The sequence below is a fragment of the Dendrobates tinctorius genome, unplaced genomic scaffold (assembly GCF_039654945.1).
Source record: "Dendrobates tinctorius isolate UK_male_01 unplaced genomic scaffold, ASM3965494v1 ptg000097l, whole genome shotgun sequence".
Taxonomy (NCBI): domain Eukaryota; kingdom Metazoa; phylum Chordata; class Amphibia; order Anura; family Dendrobatidae; genus Dendrobates; species Dendrobates tinctorius.
The window spans coordinates 22,870,134-22,894,232 of record NW_027361765.1 but is presented as its reverse complement, the minus strand read 5'-3'; the positions used below and the strand labels follow the sequence as shown (position 1 = coordinate 22,894,232).

The following is a 24,099-nucleotide window of genomic DNA, read 5'->3' as shown; positions in this document are numbered from 1 at the left end:
ACCTTTAAGACAATGCCCATGAAAAAGCTTAAAACAAAAGTAATTGGGATAGCTCTTGTCATGTTAATAAGGTTCTGTACCCAGATTGTTCTGGATTAACTTTACAGATCTGTGTGTAAGGAGGTGGTGGAGAACATTATTGTCTCCTCTATGTGCTGATCTCGTGCACTTTCTGTGGTAACTGGAGGGTGTACCTGTGTATTAATGCCTTATTGTGAAGTGTCTGTGTGTATTATTCATGTGCTATGTTTACATTGTTTTACTGTGTGGAGTTCCCTTTAATTGTCGGTGTTCACTATGTACTGTCATATGTTAATTGCTTACTGTATGTAGTTTAGGGACAGAAAAGGGTTAAGTTTGTGGGCTGGACCAACAGCCTCAAGGCAGAAGGAAGCTCCTACTTCCAGGCAGTGCCCCAGGCAGGCTTGCCCAGGGCAGGGGCTCAGCAGTGTCTGGAGCTTGTCAGATCCCCAGAGGCGAGAGGTACTGCTGCCCCAGACTCATGGGCAGTGAAGTGGGCACCTGGACTATAAGCGCCCAGACATCGGATTATTGACTGTTACTATTACCATTGCTGCCGCTGATCTGGCAGTGAAGGATACTAGATAAAGAGCAGAAAGTTTCATCTGATTTACTTCCTCTACTTTTCCTACTTCTTTTGTTGTACAATAAATTGTTTCCTTGTTGGATTACAACTGTGTTTCTGGATCCTGATTGACTGCAGTGACTGTGGATAAGAGGTAAATTGCCTGGGGTTGCATCTGTCCTGTATGTTTTATGTGCAAGGGGCTGGGGTGCTTGTCGCCTGTAGCTTTAAGTGGACTTGCCTGTGACCACCACCCTGTGCCCCCTTGTTACATGTGTATGAATGCTGACTATAGCCAAGCAAACACCAAGAAATTTAATTCAGTTGATCGGAAAAGTGCCCAAATCAAAACGCCCAATAAAGCACGAGAAACCTATTGCTTCTGTACACTTTCCACAAGAATATCTATTAAAAACTTGTAGTTTGACCAAGATACGTTCAATGCCACTAGATTGTGAAAAGTTACTTTAGAATCTCTAACATTGCTTATGGTTCAAGTGGTTCAGTGGAACCAAGACATTGATTAATTATAGAGCGCCCACTATGATACACATTTACTGGACAAAGGACTTGGTTAAACTCTTCCAGACTGCACAAAAAAAAAAAAAAAATCCACACATATTGCTCGTTGCTTTTCTTTTACAGTGGGAGCATTTGGATGAAGTATGTCACTATATGCCTATAAAATAGCATATAACTTACATCGTAAGTAAATGTTCCTGACATATCGCTGATGCAGTGTGCACTGCTCTCTACAAGTTGATTGCAGTTCCTGTTTTTATCTTCACATTACATGCGAACGCTTGGCTTAATTAATCTTATTGCAAGGAGCCTGCATACCAAACCTGGAGGCCTTTTTTTTTTTTTTTTTTTTTTTTTTTTACTACCGCCAAGCTCATTACGGCACCATTTCTTAAGTTTTGCTTTAAAGTATACTCCATTATCCCTGCTGATTTTCCGATAATTAAAAGGAGATTAAGAAAACGTAAAGGATTCCTGAAAGTATCATAAGATTATTTAGGCATTAAGCCCCGTTATCAAAAAAGTCTTATGTGCCCTGTATTAGGTCTATGGGATTTTTTTTGTGTAGGTACTGCCATTTTGAGATCACACAGTAGAGAAAATAAGTATATGATATACTGTCAATTTTGCAAGTTTTCCCACCTACAAAGAATGGAGAGGGCTGTAATTTTTATTGTAGGTACACTTCAACTGTGAAAGACAGAATCTAAAAGTAAAAACCAGAAAATAACATACAAGCGCACTCTGTATTAGGTTTACCTGTCCAATAGGATATTTCCCATGGAAAATTTCCAGATATTGTATGCATGATATATTATATAAAATATTTTGTATATCTTTGGACTAACGACCCCAACAAGATAGTGGCACTGGAAGAACAGTTTTTAAGATAATGATTGTGATTCCTGCCTCATTGTTCCCGGGATCCTGGAAGCAATTTATAGGCATTAAAAAAATACTTTACCCCCCCCCCCTCCTCTTTCTTCTAGATTAATAGCAGATTGTGGCCACATTGCTGCTATATCTGCCACCATATTAGTGCTAATGATGGACGTTGTGTGAAGGCAGCAAGCACGCTTACAGGAATTAGGCTGAGTTCACACGTGGCGTTTTTTTCGCGTTTCCGCGGCGGTTTTAACACGAAAAATAAGCATCCCATGCATTCCTATGGGATTCCGCAATGCTGTGCTAATGCTGCGGTTTTTACCGCGGCGGAATCGCTTCGCAGTAAAAAACGCAGCATGCTCATTATTTTGCGTAATCGCGGCAATCCCGCACCTATAGGAATGCATTGTTCCGCTTACTTCCCGCATGTGGCTTTGCCCACCATGCGGAAAGTAAGCAGAACAATGGCGGATGGTACCCACGGTCCGGAGGAGAGGAGACTGTCCTCCGGGCTTTGGGTACCATATCCCTGTAAAAAAATAGAATTATAAAATAAAAAATTTTGTTATTCTCACCTTCCGACGTCCCGCGCAGCATTCTCGCTTCTTTCCACGCTCCGGTCCCAGTAATCCTTTGCGAAAATGCCCGCGATGGCGTCCGAAGTCTCGCGGTCATTCGCGCGACGTCATCGCAAATTACCGCGAGACGTCGCGATCCCGCGAGAACGGACGTCATCGTGGGCATTTTCGCAAAGGATTACTGGGAACGGCTGCGCGGGACGTCGGAAGGTAAGAATAACAGTATTTTTTTATTTTTTTTTTACATTCTTTTACTATTGATGCCGCATAGGCGGCCTCAGTAGTAAAAAGTTGGTCACACTTGTCAAACACTATGTTAGACGAGTGTGACCAACCTGTCAATCAGTTCTCCAAGCGATGCTACAGATCGCTTGGAAAACGCTAGCATTTTGCAAGCTAAATACGCTTGCAAAATGGTAGTTTTTCCGCGGGAAAATCACGGGAATTTAAAATGCGATTTTCCCGCGGACTGGAATTCCGGAATTCTCGCGGTAATTTCCGCGAGAGTTCCGGTACGTGTGCACTTAGCCTGTCATCCAGATCACTCAAAGACATTAGCGTCAAAACGCTGCTGTTGGAAAACTATATCCGATATCGAAACATATCAATTTCTACTCATGAAATATAAATTTGTTATTCTGGCACCTGCACAGGATGTTCCCATGCAACCATGAAATGACAAGGCGAGAGATCGGATAACTAGTGGCTGATACAAGACATTTCAACTTCATTCTGATAATCCAGGGACCAAAAGTAATGTAATAAGTCAGACATATTAACCCCTTAAATGACTGGAGCTTTTTGCGTTTTCGTTTTTCGCTCCCCTTCTTCCCAGAGCCATAACTTTATTTTTCTGTCAATATGGCCATGTGAGGGCTTATTTTTTTTGTGGGACGAGTTGTACTTTCGAAATACATAATTGGTTTTGGCATGTCGCGTACTCTAAAACGGGAAAAAAAAAAAATTTCCAAGTGCAGTAAAATTGCCAAAAAAAAAAAAAAAAAAAAAAGTACAAATCTCACGTTTTTTGTTTGGCTTGTTTGCTAGGTTCACTAAGTGCCAAAACTGACCTGCCTTTGATTCTCCAGGTCATTACAAGTTCATAGACACCAAACATGTTTAGGTTCTTTTTTCATTTAAGTGGTAAAAAAAAATTCCAAAGATTGCTTAAAAAAAAAAAATGCGGCGTTTTGATACCCGTAGCATCTCTATTTTTCGTTATCTGGGGTTGGGTGAGGGCTTATGCTTTGTGCGCCGTGCTGACGTTTTTAAGGATATCATTTATGTGCAGATACGATCTTTTGATTGCCAGTTAATGAATTTTAATGCAATGTCACGGCGACCAAAAAAAAAAAAAAAGGAAAAAAAACAACAACTTAATTCTGGTGTTGATTTTTTTCCCCCGCTACTCCGTTTAGCGATCGGGTTAACTTTTTTTATTGATAGATCGGGCGATTCTCAACACGGCGATACCCAATGTGCATGTGTGATTTTTATTGTTTTAGTTTGAATGGGGTAAAAGGGGGGTGATTTAAACTTATATATTTTTCATATTTTTTTTAAAACTTTTTTTTATTTTGGCGGGGGTCGGCAATGCATGTATTTCCGGCCCGGTGGCCCAAAGTGCTTGTTAAATGCAGCTGTCAGCGTTTGACAGGGGCATTTAACAGGCACGGGTGGATCACGATTCCACCTGCGCCTATTGCGGGCACATGTCAGCTGTTCAAAACAGCTGACATGTCCTGGTTTTGATGCAGGCTCACAGTCACAGTCAGAGCCCTCAAAGCGGGGGATCTGACCTCAGACATACTATCCGGTCAGAAAGGGGTTAAAGGGGCTCTCCAATTATTTTTAATATTGGTAGCCTATCCTTCTTTTAGATTGGAGGGAGTCTGTATTTTTGCTTGTCCGCCATCTGTAGGTGATTTGGTGCTCCTTCAAGTCTTGTGTCTACGGTACACCACCATGCTGGACATTCAGTAGCGTCACAACTGGACATTGCACCTTTGCCCCTTCTGAATTGGATCTCCATCGATCTGATATTGTTGGCTTATACTAAGGCTAGTCCAGCCATTTTTGAAAAAAAAAAAAAAAAAAAAAAAAAAAAGGAAAACCCCTTTAGGCTGGAGTCACACTAACCTGCGCAAAATACGGTCAGTATTTTACATGCGTAATACGGATGACAGACCCCTAAATAGTGCTCCGTATGTCATCCATAATCAAGGAGTGGTCGCGTATTTTGCGCATGTCAGCATCCGTATGTAATCCGTATGGTGAGATTTTCTCGCAGGCTTGCAAAATGGACATATAATGGAGCCCTATGACAGTTTTAATAAAGAAATGAAAGAACAGATATAGACACATAGAATACACACACATATATATATATATATATATATATATATATTCTTTCTTTATTAAACCTGTCAGTGTGAGTTTACTGTATAGCGCACTGAATTGCCGGCTTTGCTAAAAGACACCTGGTGCGTATTTCTCGCAAGTCACATGTGTGGTCCGTGTGTAATACGTATTTTTTGCGCACCCATAGACTTGCATTGGCGTACTACGGGCGTAGTACGCTGACAATCGCAGCATGCTGCGAGTGGCACGGAGCGGAGGATACGGAGGAGAAATATACGCCTGGTGCGAGTGACCCCATAGAGAATCATTTGTCCGTGTCTAATGCGTGCTTTTAGCGCCTCTCACTCTCCCGTATTCCTCGCCAGTGTGACCCCGGCCTTAAGTTTGTACACTGAGCAGGAACAACTGTATAAAATATTCTAAAATGAACAATGATGTCAAAAAAAGATACACAACACCAATAAATCAGCTATTCAGGTTTCCATATTTACAAGTGGTAGTCATGGACAGAAATGCAATTTTGTATATAAGTATCTTTGCACGTCTTAAAGACCAATTACCACATCCATTTGCAGTAGAGGACTGAAATCGCTTCAACTTTTCAAGATCACCTACGACCTACATCAGACAATGAAACCAAGAATGGGAGACAGACTCAACCATGAGCCATCTTCAGGTAGTGACGAGATCATGATCGGTAGGCAGATCTTTCAGATCTCGTTCCATTATGCTTGACTTGATGGTCTAATGAAATTCTGACAAATGGTCACACATTATGTACATTAGTGAATTTCCACAGAATTATCCAGCTTGGATTGTGGTGAATACCATTTTTACACTATTTGAGCTACTGCCTCAGACCACGTAATACACACAAGCTACAGGCAATATATAGGTTAACATTTTTCAATTAAGACAGATTGCAGAAGTGTTTTTTAATTGCATTATAAATAAAATGCACTAAACCTATGAAATGTCTGTAGATATTTTTTGTTTTATTCCTTAAGCCTGTGTGAATGTACAGTATATGTAGTGTTGGTGTATTAATATACTCTCCGATCGCCATCTTCCCATTTCCAGCACAGATCTGGTCCTCTTCCGAGTCATGTGACTGCTCCTCAGACTCTCCACACCACGCTGGGGGTCAGTGTCAGCCAAAGTCACTTTTACAATGGAAGTCTATGGAGCTTTAGAACGAGGCTCCATAGAATTGCACTGTAATAGACTTCTGGTTCAGACAGAGTGCAGTGTGATCAGGCTGGTGGGAAGAGCCATCACATGACTCAGGAGAACTGGAACGGCGTTGGGCACTGAAGAAACCGGTGATTGCTGAGTATATCAGCACACTTACATTACACTAACATATACATCCGTTTAGGGAATAATGAGAAAGGGTAACGGGAGTTAGATACAGAAATACCTACACTCTTCACTCTCCACTGCCGCATAGTTTCCTTTTTCTTTGAAGCTAATGTTCCCCAGATGGAGAATTCCTGCTACAATCTGCAGCACCATAGCTTGCTCTTCAGCAAAGATACCAATGACACTCATGGCATGCTGTAGGAAGCAAACAAGAAATGTTACAGGGATTAGCTGATTTTAGCATCAGATGATTTATATGTTGTCTATACATTTTCTTCTCTGTAACTAAAGCTGTGGTGGGACTGGACACTGCTGGTTGCACCATGAACAATGGTTTCCTAGTCTTTTCCAGGAAACTAGTTTAGTTTAACAATCCTCAAAAGTTTACACAGAACGCCTTTAAAATTCTCTCATTTCATATGTTACATGTGCATGATAGTTGGGACTCCATACTCATATTGGAGAACGTTTTGCAGAAGCACTGACAACTCATTTTATTTTGTTGGCCCTAATGTCAGATTTCAGATGTCCTAAAAGTTGGGGAGTTAAGGTAAAATCAGAGACTTGAAGACATTTTTCATGCCAAGGTATGCTCTGCTGCAGCTCGCCAGAAAGGCCTCTGATGGGAGCTGGAAACAGATAGACTGAGTAGGAGAACTTCTCCAATTTTCCCATACACTAGTTTTGATAAATTACTCCAATACATACAAATAGTTATAAAAGTACACACAGACCAATGTCACTTACCATGGTTTCCTGAAAGTCCCTCTTGTCATTAATGTCATCTACTTTGTAAGAGCCGGACTGACTAAGGTAGTAGTAATAATCCAGGTTTGTAATCCCAAGGTCATTCCTTTGTTCCTTAGAAGCTCCTTCAATCAACTGCAGCAAGTGAGAGAACATTGGGATTATGCGGCTTTTTCCTGCACAATCATTTCACCCACATACACATTTTAGTAACTGCATTGTGATCTTATAGGGATTTTGTCCCAAGGTTTTTGCTACTCCATATGAGAGCCATCAGTAACGGTCTACACGCACACACAGTGATAATAGTTTATAGTTCTACATTAAGAAAACAGCATTTAGCGCCACCCAAATGGACATATGAATATTTAAAAGGGAATCTGTCACCTGTTTTTTGAGATATCATATAATGATATCATTCAATTGTGTGTCACATAAGAATTCTCTTAGTACTTTTGCTTCCCCCTGACCCCGCACCTTTCATGCATAAATACCTTTATATCGGTTCAGATGCATGTAAACTGCCGCAGTCCGGTCCGATGGGCGGGGCTTATTCAACTGCTCCCCCCTCCCTATCTTGCTCTACGCAAGAAGAAATGGGTATAGCAGGACAGGGGGGGGGGGGGGGGAGCAGTTGAATAAGCACCGCCCAGCGGACCGGACAGCGGCAGTTTACATACATCTGAACCGATATAAAAAAGGTATTTATGCATGAAAGGTGCGGGGTCAGGGGGAAGCAAAAGTACTAAGAGAATCCTTATGTGACACACAATTGAATGATACCATTATATGATCTCAAAAAAGGGGTGACAGATTCCCTTTAAAGGGAACCGGTCTCCCGAAAAAAAAAGCTATTAACCTGCACATATGGGGTTAATCTGCAGGTTTATATAATGCTGTGAGCCTGCCCAGCGCTGGCACTTAGACCCCAGCTGCCAGGAACGAATTAACTTTGTTCTCCCCAGCTGCTTAGAGGTCCAGTCATGGGGTTGGCGCCGAGGCGGGTTCATTCATCACTCTGTGCATGGAGAGCAGCAGCTGTCACCACACCCCCAGCACTGACTGACAGCAGCTCAGCATTATCGCCGGCTGTCAGTCAGTACCAGAGGCGTGGTTACAGCTGCTGCTCTTTATACACGGAGCGGTGGGGGCAGGTTAGATTCAGCTATATATGGAGGATGAGATTTTGTAATGGGACCGGAGAGATGCTGGGAACAGCAGCTGGTAAGATTAGTAGCACCTCTCCAGTGCTACAATAAAAAACAAACGTCATCTCCACATAAGGCTTTCACAGACCTATAGGATTGAATGGAATTCTCATCTGTGGATTGGCTCAAAATCAGACATGCCTCAGTTTATTTTCTTGCAGACACTCAGTCAAAAAACAAAACACTGATGTGAACCCCCTTTAAAAATGAGAAATCAATGGTGAAAATCCATGAGACTAATAGCAAAGTGCTGAACTCAGCCTTTATTCCTTACACTACAATGTGGTTGATTTTAAGATTGCTGCTAAAGACTTGAATCGCATTCAATAGACTTTTAATCAGTAACTCGTGTAATCCCACAAGATGACACCATGAGCTTCACAGCTTATTTCACTCCTTTGCCAAGTATTCGCCACCATAGACAGTAACAATCATAACATCTGTTGACACGGGAATATGTCTTGAAAAACATTTAATATTAAATATGACATTAGCCCCTAGATGTTCCTACAGGGAACTGCAGAATTAATCAGGTCAGAAGTCCTTGGAACAAAATATATATGTGCAAATGCAGAACAGAAAGAAAGTCAGCAATCCAAGATTCTTTAGTACATGCACATATTTAAAAAATATCAGTGCATTCCACAAATGATAAAATATTTTCTGTTCATACCTGATAAAAAATATGAAAACATCTTTCTCCTGGATTTCTCATCACCACTCGAGATTTTTCCAGCAAAAAGTTAGATATTTTGCCTCCATCCGGTTCTCCCCCGGGACTGAACTGGATTTCAAAGTACTTTCCCTTTTAGAAATACAGATTTAAAACAATCATTGATAACTAAATGCCCCAAAATATTAGGAGTTACCTGCTTGGCACATAGATCCAAGTCCATGTCTTTACTGTGGGCAATTAATAGCATCAAGATTATGATGTTACATACAAAACTGCATAAGTGAAATAACTGCAACTTACAAATCTGCTGGAGTTGTTATTTCTGACAGTCTTCGCATTCCCAAAGGCCTCTAATAAAGGATTGGACTGCAGAATGATATCCTTCACGTGCTGCAAACAAAAGACGCCAGCAACAGGTCATATGTTGTTTTGGAAAAAGACATGATGTCTAATAGATTTCATGCAGAGCGGTAAAGGTGGTTTTTGCCCAAGCCCTGGAGGAACTTGGAGGAACATTGCCATGTCTCAGAAGCCATACAGACTGTAGCCAGATGTCATAAGATGTCAAATTAACCACTGAATTGTTTTTGGACTGCTGGAGGCAACGTCCTTACTAAAGATGTTACTTCCAGCAATATTTAGCACAAATAAAAAAGTACCTGAACTTTTGGGCCTCCTCCTGATACTTTAGAAATGTAGCCCATGATGTATTTTGCAGCCACTGTTTTTCCTGCACCACTTTCTCCACTAAGTAGGAAAAAAGAAGGGAATATACATAATATATTTTACTGCATATTATAAATCACATCCATTTTAAACAAGATACAAGTAAAACACTAAAAAGGGTATTCTCAAGCGGTCTCCAAGCAGCTCAGAGCCCTGCAGTCTCTTTACTCCCTGAATGCTCGGGGGCGAGTGCTCCTCCTTGAGTGACTGTTAACTAATGCATAGTAGCAGAATGAAGCTGCTCACCCAAACTGACTGTTCATGTTTGTTCTCCAAACCTACATGTTATCACCATATTTGCATGTAGAGATACAAGAGACTTTGAACAAGCACACGGCTGTGAGGAAAGTAAGAGTCTTGATAATGAAACTTGCTCTGGAAACTACATAAGCTGGATGGCAAAGGCTTGTGGTTATACAGGACTGATACAAGCTCTTTCAGGAGCTGAGAAGCAAGGAGAGCAACTAACAGCTGCATAAAAATCAATGGGCTGGAGACAGCCGAGTGGTGTGCTAAAGGGACCATAAGCACAGGATGATTGTTCAAACCAAGTAAAAGGCGCTCAGTGCTTCATGGCAGGGCTATTCATTTAACTATACCTTCCTACCTGCTTGGTTTACATCTGTCTCCACCCATCTCTGGTCATATGAAGTCAGAGCCGTCAAAGAAGAAAAGGGTGGATATTGACGGAAAACAAGCAGGTGTGAAGGTGAATTTAAATTCTTGGCCCCATTGTGAAGCACCAAGTGGCGGGACGAAGTTTTAACAAAGTCCATTTGAGACATAACTCCTCTTGTGGAACATACCGTAACTACTGTGGAACTAGTGGCCGAGCTCCATGGAAAACAGCTGTACACTAGAATAATAAATTTTATTTCTATAGCACCGACATATTCCGCAGCACTTTACATTTCAGAGGGGACTTGTACAGACGATAGACATTACAGCATAACAATACTCACATAGATCATAACATACCAAGAGGAATGAGGGCCCTGCTCACATGCTTACAATCTATGAGGAAAAAAGGTAGACACGAAAGGTGGGTGGTAACAGTTGCCCTGATTGTTTGGACCAGCCAAAATGTTAAGTGTATAAAACAGTACAGACACAGAGGGCTAATAGATGCATAAGGCATGTGGGAACATGATGCAGGGAACCTGGTTATGGTAAAACTTTTGACTGACACAGGGATCGTTAGGTTAATGTGTTGAGGCGGTAGGCCAGTCTGAATAAGTGGGTTTTCAGGGCATGCTTAAAATTGTAGGGTTTGGGGACTAATCGCATTGACCTGGGAAGTGCATTCAAAAGAATTGGTGCAGCATGTGTATAGTCTTGGAGATGGGAGTGGGAGGTTCTGATTGAGGATGCTAACCTCAGGTCATCAGCAGAACGGAGGGCACGGGTAGGGGGGTAGACTGAAACAAGGGAGGAGATGTAGGGTGGCGCTGAGCCATGAGAGCTTTGGGGGTGAGGGTAATAAGTTTGTACTGGATTCTGGAGTGGATGGGTAGCCAGTGTAATGACTGGCACAAGGTAGAGGCATTGGTGTAACGATTGGCAAAGAATAGGATCCTGGTTGCAGCATTCAAGACAGATTTGGGGGGGGGGGGGGGGGAAGAGTTCGTCAAGAGGGAGACCAATTAGAAGAGCGTTACAATAGTCCAGACGAGAATGAATAAGAGAAACAGTACGTTTTTGCGGAATCAAAAGAAAAAAAGTAAAATTCTAGAAATGTTTTTGAGGTGCACATAACAAGAGCGAGCCAGTGATCGGATGTGGGGGACAAAGGAAAGCTCAGAGTCAAGTATGACCCCAAGACAGCGGGCATGTTGCTGGGGAGTAATAGTGGAACCACGCACAGAAATGGCAATGTCAGGTGTGAGTGCATTAGCAGAGGGAGGAAACACAAGGAGTTCAGTCTTTGACAGGTTCAGTTTCAGATATAGTGAGGACATGATGTTAGACAAAGCGTTTAGACAATCGCCAATGTTTTCTAAAAAGGCAGGCGTGATATCCGGAGAAGTGCATAATTGGGTGTCATCAGCATAGAGATGGTACTTGAAACCAAATCTACTGATTGTTTGACCAATAGGGGCAGTGTACAAAGAGAAGAGGAGGGGGCCTAGGACTGATCCTTGAGGAACCCCTACAGTAAGGGGAAGATGAGAGGAGGAACCAGCAAAAGATACAGTAAAGGAGCAGTCAGATAGGAGGAAAACCAGGAGAGAACGGTGTCCTTAATGCCGATGGAGCGGAGCATAGTGAGGAGGAGCTGATGATTCACAGTGTTGAATGCTGCAGAGAGATCCAAGAGAATTAGCATGGAGTAGTGACCATTAGAGACTTTAGTGAGGGCAGTTTCAGTAGAGTGTAAAGAGCGGAAACCGGATTGAGAGGGTCGAGAAGAGAGTTATCAGAGAGATAGCAGATCAGACGGGAGTGGACCAGGCGTTCCAGGAGTTTAGAGATGAAGGGAAGATTAGAGACAGGTCTATAGTTAGCGGCACAGTTTTGGTCGAGGGATGTTTTGTTTTGTTTTTTTAAGTAGTGGATGTATGATGGCACGCTTTAATGAGAGAGAGAGAGAGAGAGAGAGAGAGAGAGAGAGAGAGAGAGAGAGAGAGAGAGAGAGAGAGAGAGAGAGAGAGAGAGAGAGAGAGAGAGAGAGAGAGAGAGAGAGAGAGATTGATTAAATATTTTAGTTAGGCGAGTGGTGGAGATGTGACAGAAATGGGTCACTGGTGCAAGTGGTTGGGTGACAAGATGCAAGGAGCCTGCTTACTTCTTCTGTGACTGGTTCAAAATCAGAGAGTGAGCTAGATGCGGGGGGGGGGGGGGGGAGGACAGTGCATGGTATGAGGCGATTGGGAGATAGTTTCCTGTCGGATATGGTCAATTTTTTCTTTGACGTAATTGGCCAGATCGTCAGCTCGAAGCTTTGTGGTTGGGGCCTGCACTCTTGGGTTGAGCAGGGAATGAAAAGTGTCGAAACGTTTAGGGTTATTGGATAGTGAGGGGACGAGGGTGTTGAAATAGGTTTGTTTGGAGAGGTGAAGGGCAGTGTTGTATGTTGTAAGCATAAACTTATAATGGATGAAATCTTCGTGTAGATTGATTTTCTCCACAGACGATCGGCGCACCTGGAGAACCGCTGCAGGAAACGCGTTTGCAGGGTGTGCCAGGGTTGTCTCCACCTGTGTCGGGTTGTGCCATGTATAGGAGGTGCAAATTTTTCCAGGGGACTTTGAAGTGTTTCATTGTAATGCTTCAGTGCAGAATCAGGACATGAGAGGGAGGAGATAGGGGCCAATGAAGACTAAGTTCTTCATAAGTTTCTGGGTGTTCATGGCCTGTACACTATTGCAAGATAAGAAATTAATTGAAAATTATTTAACGATCTGCTGTCATTCTCCTACAGAGTGCACACAAGGAGAGAGTCTTCAAGGTGCTAGTGAAAAGTGAGCAGATCCTCAATATACATCCAAGGAATTCACTGCACACTCAGTTTGGTTCAAGCAAAAGGGATGATTTTTCTTCATTTACATAGGTATAGGCAATTCATTCAAAAAGAACAAATTCGTTCTTGATACAAGGAGCTGCATAGCGTCCTTACAGGACAACCTACTTAACCCTGGATTCTGGAATACCCTGTGATATTTTTTAGAAAGATTAACAATCAAAATGTCATTCCCTTGTCGCAATCAAGAAGCAATTTGTTCCTTTTAAATGCATTAAATACACCTATGTAAATAAACAGACATCTCTTACTCGATCAGAACTGAGTGCGCAGTGAATAACTCCTTGGACAGCAGATGGAATGAAAAGTTCGCAACACTTTATTTTCATTTTTTTTTTTTTTGAAAAAAACAAGTTAGTACTTCATAACATGAAAATAACCCTCTAAAAAGGTAGTGAACAAATATTGAAGACAAACGCAACAAAATGCACTGAAATTACAGACAGTATAAAACTACAATAAGGACCAAAACATCTACAAAGAACAACGTAAACCATCCTAAATGAGGTCGGCAGACGTGCTCGTTCTGTACAGGAGAACAGGCCATATGCAAATATAGCAAAGATTTATGTAAAGGAGTAGACAAACAATGAGTGCATTTCATAGTAAAGTTACAACATACGGGAAAGTCCTGCGAGTGTCATAATACTCTAGAATAAGGGAGAATATGATCGGTTTGGTTTGATGTTTATACTAATTATGGAAGAAGTATAGAAAGTTTCAGCATTGTTCATAGCTTTGTAGAAAAGTGAGAATTAGGCCCCGGTCAGTATTGGACATTATTATCTGTAAGCCAAAACCCCAGGAGTGGGTGAAAAATGCAAGAGTGGTGACAGGTTTTCTATGATACTTTTCCTCTGATTGTTCCACTTCTGATGATGTCTGTAAAGCACTGTGCAATTAATGGCGCTATATAAAAGTGAGTGAAATAAATAAAAATACATGTAAAATACTGACCAAATACTGAACAGGTGAACCTGGCCCTAGGCAAGTCATTTATGATGTGAAAGACAAAAAAAAATATAACTAAAAACAAGGTCAGTCAGGTAGAAGACAAAGCAATGACGGCACCATAATAGGAATGCTCCCCTATTTTCCCAAGTAGAGGTGACTTGTGGAACATACAAAAACATCTCAGCAGTAATGGAAAATAGATGGAGCACTGGCAAAGATTATATGCTACTTTTCATGAAAGGAGAAATGGAAATGTGGCTTTGGGGTTATAGATCGGAAGCTTTGTGGCTAGGATGTAGTCACCCACCCAGGAGGATGGTGGAGAGGACAGCCTGCTTAGATTGTGGAGTTACTACAAAACTTTGACATAGTTCAGGACTTTAAATAGAAGATGGCCAATTGTGTGTACGTAGCTTCATACTGTCATTTCTAGACTTTTATATTCATTTTAAGTTTGTTTTACCGATTTTATAAAAAGAAGCTCACTAAACAGATGGCAACAAGCGACACATACAAACAGATGGCAACAAGCAACGCATACAAACAGATGGCAACAAGCGACACATACATGGCCAATAGGTATGGTCACATTCATCAAACAGGTTTCATTTACAGGTTTGTAACAACTTAAAACAATTTAATGTGAAAAACACTGTATGCTATAGGGTGAAATGGCCCATACAGGCAATGGAAGATATTAGATTTCCTTTGAGAACACTTTACATATTCTTGTCATTGTAAAGGAACGTTTTACAAGTGTCCGTCACACCTAGGGAAACCATTGCTATGATAAGCCAATACAACAGGCAGTATACCAAGCTGTATCCAGACACTACCTTCCTACATATGTGCCCGATATTTCTGTATACTATGTTTGGGTGGAATTTGCCACCACACAAACTTAAAACTTTTCTATTGGTTAAAAGGAAAAATATTTTTTCATTGTTCTCATGTCTCATGTTTTCGGGACATTTATCTTAAAAAAACAAAAAAAAAAAAAACTTTTATTTCCTGCAGATCTAGCAGTTCTCTGAATGCTAAGCTCTGTATAACCCTGCCCACACCACTGATTGGCAGCTGCCTGGCAAGTGTACACAGAAAGCAGCCAATCAGTGGCAGGGTTCTACAGAGCGCGTGACTATGAAGGACGACATGGAAGCAGGTGAAAGGGATTTTATCAAAACTACAACAAGCAGCCCAGTAAGAGACACACTGCTGGAATCAGTGCCTAAATTCTGACGCTTTCAGATTATGTGTTAGAAACCTGGTGACAGATTCCTTGTAAGTTATGTATGCTTTCAATTAAACATTCTATAATTTAGTGCATATGATACTTCTTGAACATCAGTAGCAGAGGCAATACACCAATGGTTTAATGAACAATTATTTTTTCTCCCACTTATTTTTTTCTTTAGATAACAAGGTGAGCAATCCTCCAGTTCCTGTGAATACCCATGTGTACCATCCACTTTACTCACCAACCAGGGGCTTTAATTACACTTAATAAGGCGCCTCCTCGGAGGTATGACTAGTGATCACCGCTTGATCATCACTAAAAATAGACTGACTCATTAGCTTTCTATTCTCCCAAGCCAAGCAACCTTGAGGTTTGGGCAAACGATGCCAGGATGTGAGCGAACTGGGACATATATTTGTCCACTGGCAATATCATGTGAAACAACATTTTCGGAAGATCGCTTTAAAAAACATTTTTTTGACACACCAACAGAGTAAGGTAAAATACATAAATAATATAAATATTATCATTGGAAATGACCTCAAAACAAGCAATTAGTCATGTCCTGACCACCCTAGATGTGGTATTTAGCTAAAGAAAGAAATTCTGCAATACAGTGAATAGCTGTCTATAGGAAACTGCAGAGACCTTCCAAAAGTTACTTCTGACAGCAATTTTAGGACAACTCGCAACTGGCTGACAACTAAGAATTTTTAGCTTCTACAGCATATATGAAAATGAATATGTTTATAGATAATTCTACATATGAAACTTTGCAATACATTATGGAAAAAGTGGCACCTTCCTCACAAAGGCTGGATTTGATTTGGATCTTCTGATGAAAGTCTGCAGTCACTATGACTGCAGACTTGAGAATCCTTACAGCATGCAAACTGCACACTATCAGGATTCTCCGGAGTTGCTGGAGAAAGCGGGTAGTCACATGACCACAAATACAGTACAGACCAAAAGTTTGGACACACCTTCTCAAAGAGTTTTCTTTATTTTCAGGACTCTGAAAATTGTAGATTCACTCTGAAGGTATCAAAACTATGAATTAACACATGTGGAATTATATAATTAACAAAAAGTGAAACAACTGAAAATATGTCTTATATTCTAGGTTCCTCAAAGTAGCCACATTTGCTTTGATTACTGCTTTGCACACTCTTGGCATTCTCTTGATGAGCTTCAAGAGGTAGTCACCAGAAATGGTCTTCCAACAGTCTTGGAGTTCCCAGAAATGCTTAGCACTTGTTGGCCCTTTTGCCTTCACTCTGCGGTCCAGCTCACCCCAAACCATCTCGATTGGGTTCAGGTCTGGTGACTGTGAAGGCCAGGTCATCTGGCATAGCACCCCATCACTTTACTTCTTGGTCCAATAGCCCTTACACAGCCTGGAGGTGTGTTTGGGGTCATTGTCCTGTTGAAAAATGAATGGTCCAACTAAACGCAAACCAGATGGAATAGCATGCCGCTGCAAGATGCTGTGGTAGCCATGCTGGTTCAGTATGCCTTCAATTTTGAATAAATCCCCAACAGTGTCACCAACAAAGCACCCCCACACCATCTCATCTCCTCCACCATGCTTCACTGTGGAAACCAGGCAGGTAGAGTCCATCCGTTCACCTTTTCTGCGTCGCACGAAGACATGTTGGTTGGAACCAAAGATCTCAAATTTGGACTCATCAGACCAAAGCACAGATTTCCACTGGTCTAATGTCCATTCCTTGTATTCTATAGCTCAAACAAGTCTCTTCTGCTTGTTGCCTGTCCTTAGCAGTGGTTTCCTAGCAGCTATTTTACCATGAAGGCCTGCTGCACAAAGTCTCCTCTTAACAGTTGTTGTAGAGATGTGTCTGCTGCTAGAACTCTGTGTGGCATTGACCTGGTCTCTAATCTGAGCTGCTGATAACCTGCGATTTCAGAGGCTGGTGACTCAGATGAACAGCAGAGCTGACTCTTTGTCTTCCTTTCCTGAGCCAATCCTCGTGCGAGCCAGTTGCTTTGTAGCGCTTGATGGTTTTTGCCACTGCACTTGGGGACACTTTCAGGCTGTGTGCACACGTTGCGATTTTTAAGTGTTTTTGCCACGATTTTCCCAGCGAAAACTTATGATTGGGTCACAGAGGAGGAAAACAAGACCAAGCTAAGCCACAGAAAACCAGAGAGGTTGGTAACTAAGCAGATTGCAGACCCCTGATCCTATCCACACAACTAGCAGTAGCCGTGGAGCGCACCTACGGTGATTCTAGACACAGCCAGCGGACTAAATAAGCCTAAAGCAAGAAAAGGGGAAGTCTAAACTGCCCCAGAGCAGACCCCAAAGGAATAGATGCCCCCAAACATATATAGTCGCTGAGACAAAATGAAAACACAAGTAGGAAAATAGGCTGAGCAAACAATGGGGCCCACACTAACTAGAAAGGACAGGAAAGGAAAGACACTGTGCGCAATCATGCCAAAAAAACCCTGCAAAAATGTCCAACACTTCTGATAGCAAAAAAAACCCTGAAGTCACTAGACTTCACCCACTATATCAGCACTCTGGCATATTCTGAAAACAGAGTGAAAACAGAGCAAAAAGAGACCAATCTAATAAGGAACAAAAAGCAAACTGGCACAAACAGTAACATAAGGATGGAAATTCAGCACAGCCCCAGGCGGGGCTGGCTGACCACACAAAACTGAATAGACAAAACCAAATCAAATGTGAACAATAGCAAAGAACACTTAGTTTCCAGTTCAGTCCCTGCATTCAAGCTAAGACCTCAGGAGGCAGGAAAAATCACCAGCAGGGATAGAGGGAGTCAGCTGTCTTAAATCCAGTCAGACTCCAGATGTCAAATCATAGTCCTCATTATCAGGTGGCAGGTCTCTGTTAATTAGATCAGGACGTCGGAAGGTGAGAATATCAAATTATTTTTTTTTTATTTTTAACATTCTATCTTTTACTATTGATGCCGCATAGGCAGCCTCAATAGTAAAAAGTTGGTCACACTCGTCAAACACTATGTTTGACGAGTGTGACCAACCTGTCAATCACATTCCAAGCGATGCTTCAAATCGCTTCGAAAGTGCTTGAATTTCGCACACGAAAGTCGCGGGGGAAAAAAAAAACAAAAAAAAAAAAAAACCACGCGAAAAAACCGTGCAAAAATCGCCAAAAAGATGCAAAAAAACCTGCACTTTTTCCTGGGAAGAAGTGTGGTTTTTTTTCTGCCTACGTGAGCACATAGCCTCAAAGTTTTCCGAATTTTTCGGACTGACTGACCTTCATTTCTTAAAGTAATGATGGCCACTCATTTTTCTTTACTTAGAATTTGTATTATGGCAAGAAAAAAGCAGCTAACAGTCTATTCAGTAGGACTATCAGCTGTATATCCACCAGACTTCTGCACAACACAACTGATGGTCCCAACCCCATTTATAAGGCAAGAAATCCCACTTGGTAAACATGACAGGGCACACCTGTGAAGTGAAAACCATTTTCAGTGACTACCTCTTGAAGCTCATCAAGAGAATGCCAAGAGTGTGCAAAGCAGTAACCAAAGCAAAAGGTGGCTACTTTGAAGAACCTAGAATATAAGACATATTTTCAGTTGTGTCACACTTTTTTGTTAATTATATAATTCCACGTGTCAATTCATAGTTTTGATGCCTTCAGAGTGAATCTACAATTTTCAGAGTCATGAAAATAAAGAAAACTCTTTGAATGAGAAGGTGTGTCCAAACTTTTGGTCTGTACCGTATGCGACTTGCTGACTTCCGGCCACATTCTGACTAGACGTGCTTGGCTTTATTCAGTTCACTTATATTGAGTGAGGCTGAGCACATCTAAATCGCAGTGGAGCTGGAACTACGCAAATCGCATGTCGCAGTCACATGACCACCCGTTCTGACCGGATGGAGAATCTCAACAGCCTGTGGTGCACACCCTGGAAGGATTCAGGAGTCCGTTAGTGAGTGCAGAAGTCCTGAACCCCCACACAGCAGCACCCTCCACATCAAATGGTGTAGTTTTTCGTGTGTCTAATATAAATAACATCATCCCCAACCCTACCCCCCCAAAATAAAGAACAAAAAAAAGCAAAAAAAAATCCCTTACCTTATGATGACACATTGGTTTTCCCGGTCAATGATCATGTTTCTGTACATGTTGTCAGCTAATGCATAGATGTGTGGTGGATTTTCATACTGCGCCTAGAACACCGTAATAAAAAGTTGGAAAGTAAAATACAACCATCTTTAATGCAATATGTCACAATTGTCAATTTGTTAATACATTTAGATCAGAGACGGAATTTCGTCATACAATCTAAATACATTAAAAAGCTCTATTAGACCTGAAGAGACTGGTATAGTTATTCTGAGTGTCAAAATAGATGCATAAGCCTGAAATGAAAATAAGCATTTTAATGAATACAGCTGGAAATGGACTCATGTTAAATTCCAGACAAAAGCTCTCACCAAGGACTAAAGAGCCTAACATTTTCAAGTATGTACACCAGCTTCACCAAGACTAAGATATCATGTATTTCTATGCAGCTGAACGCTCCGATCTGAGTGCCGGCGGCAGTGCTGGGTATTGACGTGCGAGATTTGTCAGTTTCTCGCAAGTCTGACCCCGGCTTTATAAACCGCATCAATTCTTCCTCGAAATCAGATTTTATAGGATTATAGTCAGGTATATGAGTAACCGATTATAGCAAACAGGTGATAAATAGAATGAAACACAGTAACTAACTGAAACCGTTGTGCAGGAGGTTTAAACTGGGTGAGGAACAGCGAAACTCTGCTACAAAAGGTGAGGCTGTGCAAGACAGTTTCACGATTGTTTCTCCTCCTGAGTGCAATCAATCTAAGGCATCATAACTAGCAGTGATGTTACAAAGCAAGCCTCCAAGACTGATTAGGTCCCTTCATCAGGCATGGAATAATAAAGTATCTGTTTCATGTAACAGGTCATTCACCATGGCAAGACTGAGAACAGAAACGAGACAAAAGGTAGTTATATAGTGCATCACCAAGGTCTCTCATGGGTTCCTGTGCGAATTAAGCACTTTTGAAGAAGCACCAAGAAACAGGCAATGTTGAGGATCATAGAAAGTGCTTGGTAAAGGAAACCGAGCAGCAGATGAAAGACATCATGGTTACTTCCCTTCAAAATGGTTAAGCAGTGCCATCTACTCAGAACTGACCTGGTGGGACTATGCTACACTTATCTGTGGTCAGAGAAGTCTGGCCAGAAGTGGTCTTCCTGAACGAATCACGGTCAAAAGCTACCGTATGTCATTGACATAGAAACCAGGTCAAATAACTCCTCTAAAGCACCAAAATATGCGAACTGGGGGGCAGAAAAATGACAGCAGGTGCTCTGGATGGAGGAGTACAAATATGAAACATCACCATCAGGGAGGTGTCAGAATGGCTCCAAAACTATTTTGCAGCAGTACATACTGTCACATAGGCACAAAGCTCTGTTATCAACACTGCAGCTTTTTGTATTACCGTATATAAAGAGACCAAAGGATTTTCTCAAGCATCCACAGAAGATCAGTGGTTAGATCTCCACAATGTTTGGAACAATCTACCTGACAAGCTCCTTCAAAAACTGCAGGAGTACCTAGAAGAATTGATGCCGTTTTGAGGTGAAAGGGTAGTCACAGCAAATATTAATTTCACTTGGATTTGTCTTTTGTTCATTTTGTATTTGTTTGTTTTTTGTTTAATCAATTATTAACACTTCTATTTCTGAAAGCATTCTTAGTTTTTTTTTTCTCCACACCTGCCTAAACCTTTTGCACAGTACTGCAAATTAATTTGATCTAATTCTCAAGCAATGGGTCACATATTCCAAGAAAAGCCTTAGATCAATATATGCTGTCACTTTCCTAAACACATGTGAGACACATGTATTAAGAAAATTCAAAAAATATTTCCATTTTGGCAAAACCTCACTTCTGATAAATAATTAAAAAAAAAAATAAAAAAATAAATAAATAAATAAATAAATAAATATGGATGTTCTGTTATAGTGTCACAAAAAAAATCTATTTAAAAATCGCCAAGGTTTGAAATAAAAATCAGAAGTCCCAAACTTAGTACCTGGGTCAACATGTCCCAGGTTCCTCCTGACTGTTTCCATCCTTGATCCCTTACAGTTTACACATGGGTATAATCTACATAAAATGAGGTGACTGCTTATATTAGGAGTAAAGGTCCCGTTACACTTAGCAACACACCAGCGATCCAGACAACAATACGACCTGGAAAGGATTGCTGGTACGTCGCTAAATGATCGCTAGTAAGCTGTCAAAGAGGCAGATCTCTTATGCGACGCAGCAACAATCCGTCGATCCTTGTAATGACCTCACCGGTCGTTGGTACCTTGTCACACAGCAGCTTTTCAAACGATTCCCGCCTGCATCCCTGAGTTCTGCGTCGCCAATGAGATCGCTTGTCGGCGTCAAACAGCGATACGCACTGGCCAGCGGGAGGTTGATGACGAAAAAAATGGCCCAGGACATTCTGGCACGATCCGCGAGATCCGGGGGGGGGGGGGGGGGGGGGGGGCGATTGCTGCTGCGTGTCACATGTAGCGAGATCGCTGGAGACATCGCTGTTGCGTCACAAAGTCGGTGACGATTCAGCGATCTCACTATGTGAGAAGGGGGCTTAAGACCGTGGTTGTTTAAAGTCTTTGCAGGCCTAGGGCTCTAAGTTCACATGTTTTGGAAGTTTCAGATTTAGTAACAAACCTACAACCTTGGAAGGCCAAAACCCCATGAGGCTGTTGCTAATTGCGCTATGTTAGGGCACAGTCAGATGGCAGTATAAATCGGACCCTGATGCCTGGACTGGTGGCCAGCAGCTCTCCTGAAGATTGTGTAACAGCTTCATGTATTTCTATGCAGCTGCCACGTTTGGGTAGGGAGAGCCGCGGACAGTCCGAGCATTGCAGTCTCATCTCAGTCCGATACGCATGGCCATCTGACTGCGCCCTTAGGGGAAAAATTCCTATTCGACTCCCAATAAAGCAATCTAGTTCGTTAGTTTCCTGGATCTAGGCCTGCACACAGTCTACAAGTATTCGCTGAAGGACTGAAGGTAAAGGAACGCACACTCACTACCAGGAAAGCGTGATTATTGATTACAATGACCTTGACCTACAGCAAGTCTGTGCTATAAGATAGCATTTATACGTCTAATCACAAAACGAATAACCAGGTGCAATGGCTTCAAAAGCAATGTGTTTTGTGCAACCAGGATAAAAGAAAAACCCATCCGACAAGTCGGCCCTCACGTGATCAGGATGTGCACAGATCTGCCGTCACAGTTCTATTCTGAGGAAGTGGCCAGCTGGATTTCATTGGACTCATTGTACAGTCGGTTTGATTCATCTTTTTTTCTAAACTGACTTTTTTTTTAATCTTTTTAATGATTTCCTTTTAGTGCAAAGCGCTAACAAATAATAAATATGTTTGATCGTGGCAATAAATAGATCGGTCTTAGTTTCTGCTCATGAACACAGAAATGTGGATGGTAATCCAGACCAGATTCCTCATTTGTGACATCTAAGGGCTTTCATGTTAGACACATTGTGGTGCTCGTCACTGTAAAGTAGATAATATATGCGGAGAGGAGTAAAGCAGACACAAGCCCTTATATTCAATTTGCTTGATCAATAGATGGGAATGCAATGGACTATGTATCCTTTGTAATCAGGAATATGTAGGGTCTGAAATAGTCTAGTTATCAGTATATATTAGGACATTATGGTCCTGAATCAAAGCCCTCGCTGGCATAAAAGCATTGAAAGAAAGTTGCTAAGTTTTAGCGCAACTCTGAGTTGTGCCAATATTTTTGCAGCTTTTGATGCCAGTTTATCCCAGCCAGTTTGATGCCACAGCTTGTTTAAGTCAGGATGAACTGAGGAGATCTCCATGTCAGAAATATTACTCTAGTCCCTGACTGGAATAAGGAGATTTCTGGAGTGGTACACGCCACTTGTCAGACACTGCCAATTCATGAGTCAGGAGTGTCTGACTCCGGTCTTGAAGAATCGAGGAACTATAAAGCTACGGTAGTTATGCAATCCCCTAACAATGATAATATGCCAAGACTAAATATTATGATAGCGCTCCAGAGCTTGCCAGTAAGACATATTGAAATTGTGCGATTACTCTGCCATCATCCATGACTTCAAACGCTTTGTCGGAGAAAAATTTGTACAGTCAATAAGACAGTTGTCATGATTGACACAAGTGGTCCACAGCTTTCTTCCTCATGGAAAAATAATGAGCCTGCACCATGATGAAGAAAGGGTGCACTACTATCATCATGTCATCATTAACCAATAGAGTGCCATACCTAGCCTATGACAATGAAGTAACAAAGGGGGAAGAAAAAGACTAAGCTAATAATAGTATGCACATCTCAATAATTAAATATCGGACACAATAAATTTAAAAACATTTAAAATGTGCAAAAAAACCCCAAAAACCTAAACACCCCCAAAAAAACAGGCGAGATGATCCTGAAATATTTTGGACCAAACTGGACTATAAAGCTGCCCCATAAGCAAGTAAAAAGCAAGCACATGTCATATAATACAGCAGAAAATTGTAACATACAAACAAGATGGTAGAACAGAGCTGATACCAACCATGTAGTTAATCAATATGGAGAGAAATATACCTCCTGATTGCCCTAGGACATGTGGAGCGGACCACAA

At 41.5% G+C, this 24,099-nt stretch overlaps 1 protein-coding gene across 2 annotated transcripts in view; it reads right to left on the bottom strand.

The window, feature by feature from the left end:
- MYO1E (myosin IE) overlaps positions 1 to 24,099 on the bottom strand; it is a 274,229-nt gene that overhangs the window by 101,061 nt on the left and 149,069 nt on the right. For both annotated transcript variants that reach the window (XM_073586955.1, XM_073586956.1), the window contains 6 exons: positions 19,471 to 19,565; positions 9,585 to 9,672; positions 9,226 to 9,315; positions 8,923 to 9,054; positions 7,042 to 7,176; positions 6,357 to 6,489 (listed from right to left, as the gene is read on the bottom strand). In XM_073586955.1, coding sequence (XP_073443056.1) covers positions 6,357 to 6,489; positions 7,042 to 7,176; positions 8,923 to 9,054; positions 9,226 to 9,315; positions 9,585 to 9,672; positions 19,471 to 19,565 — 673 coding nt within the window. The remainder of the gene's footprint in view (positions 1 to 6,356; positions 6,490 to 7,041; positions 7,177 to 8,922; positions 9,055 to 9,225; positions 9,316 to 9,584; positions 9,673 to 19,470; positions 19,566 to 24,099) is intronic.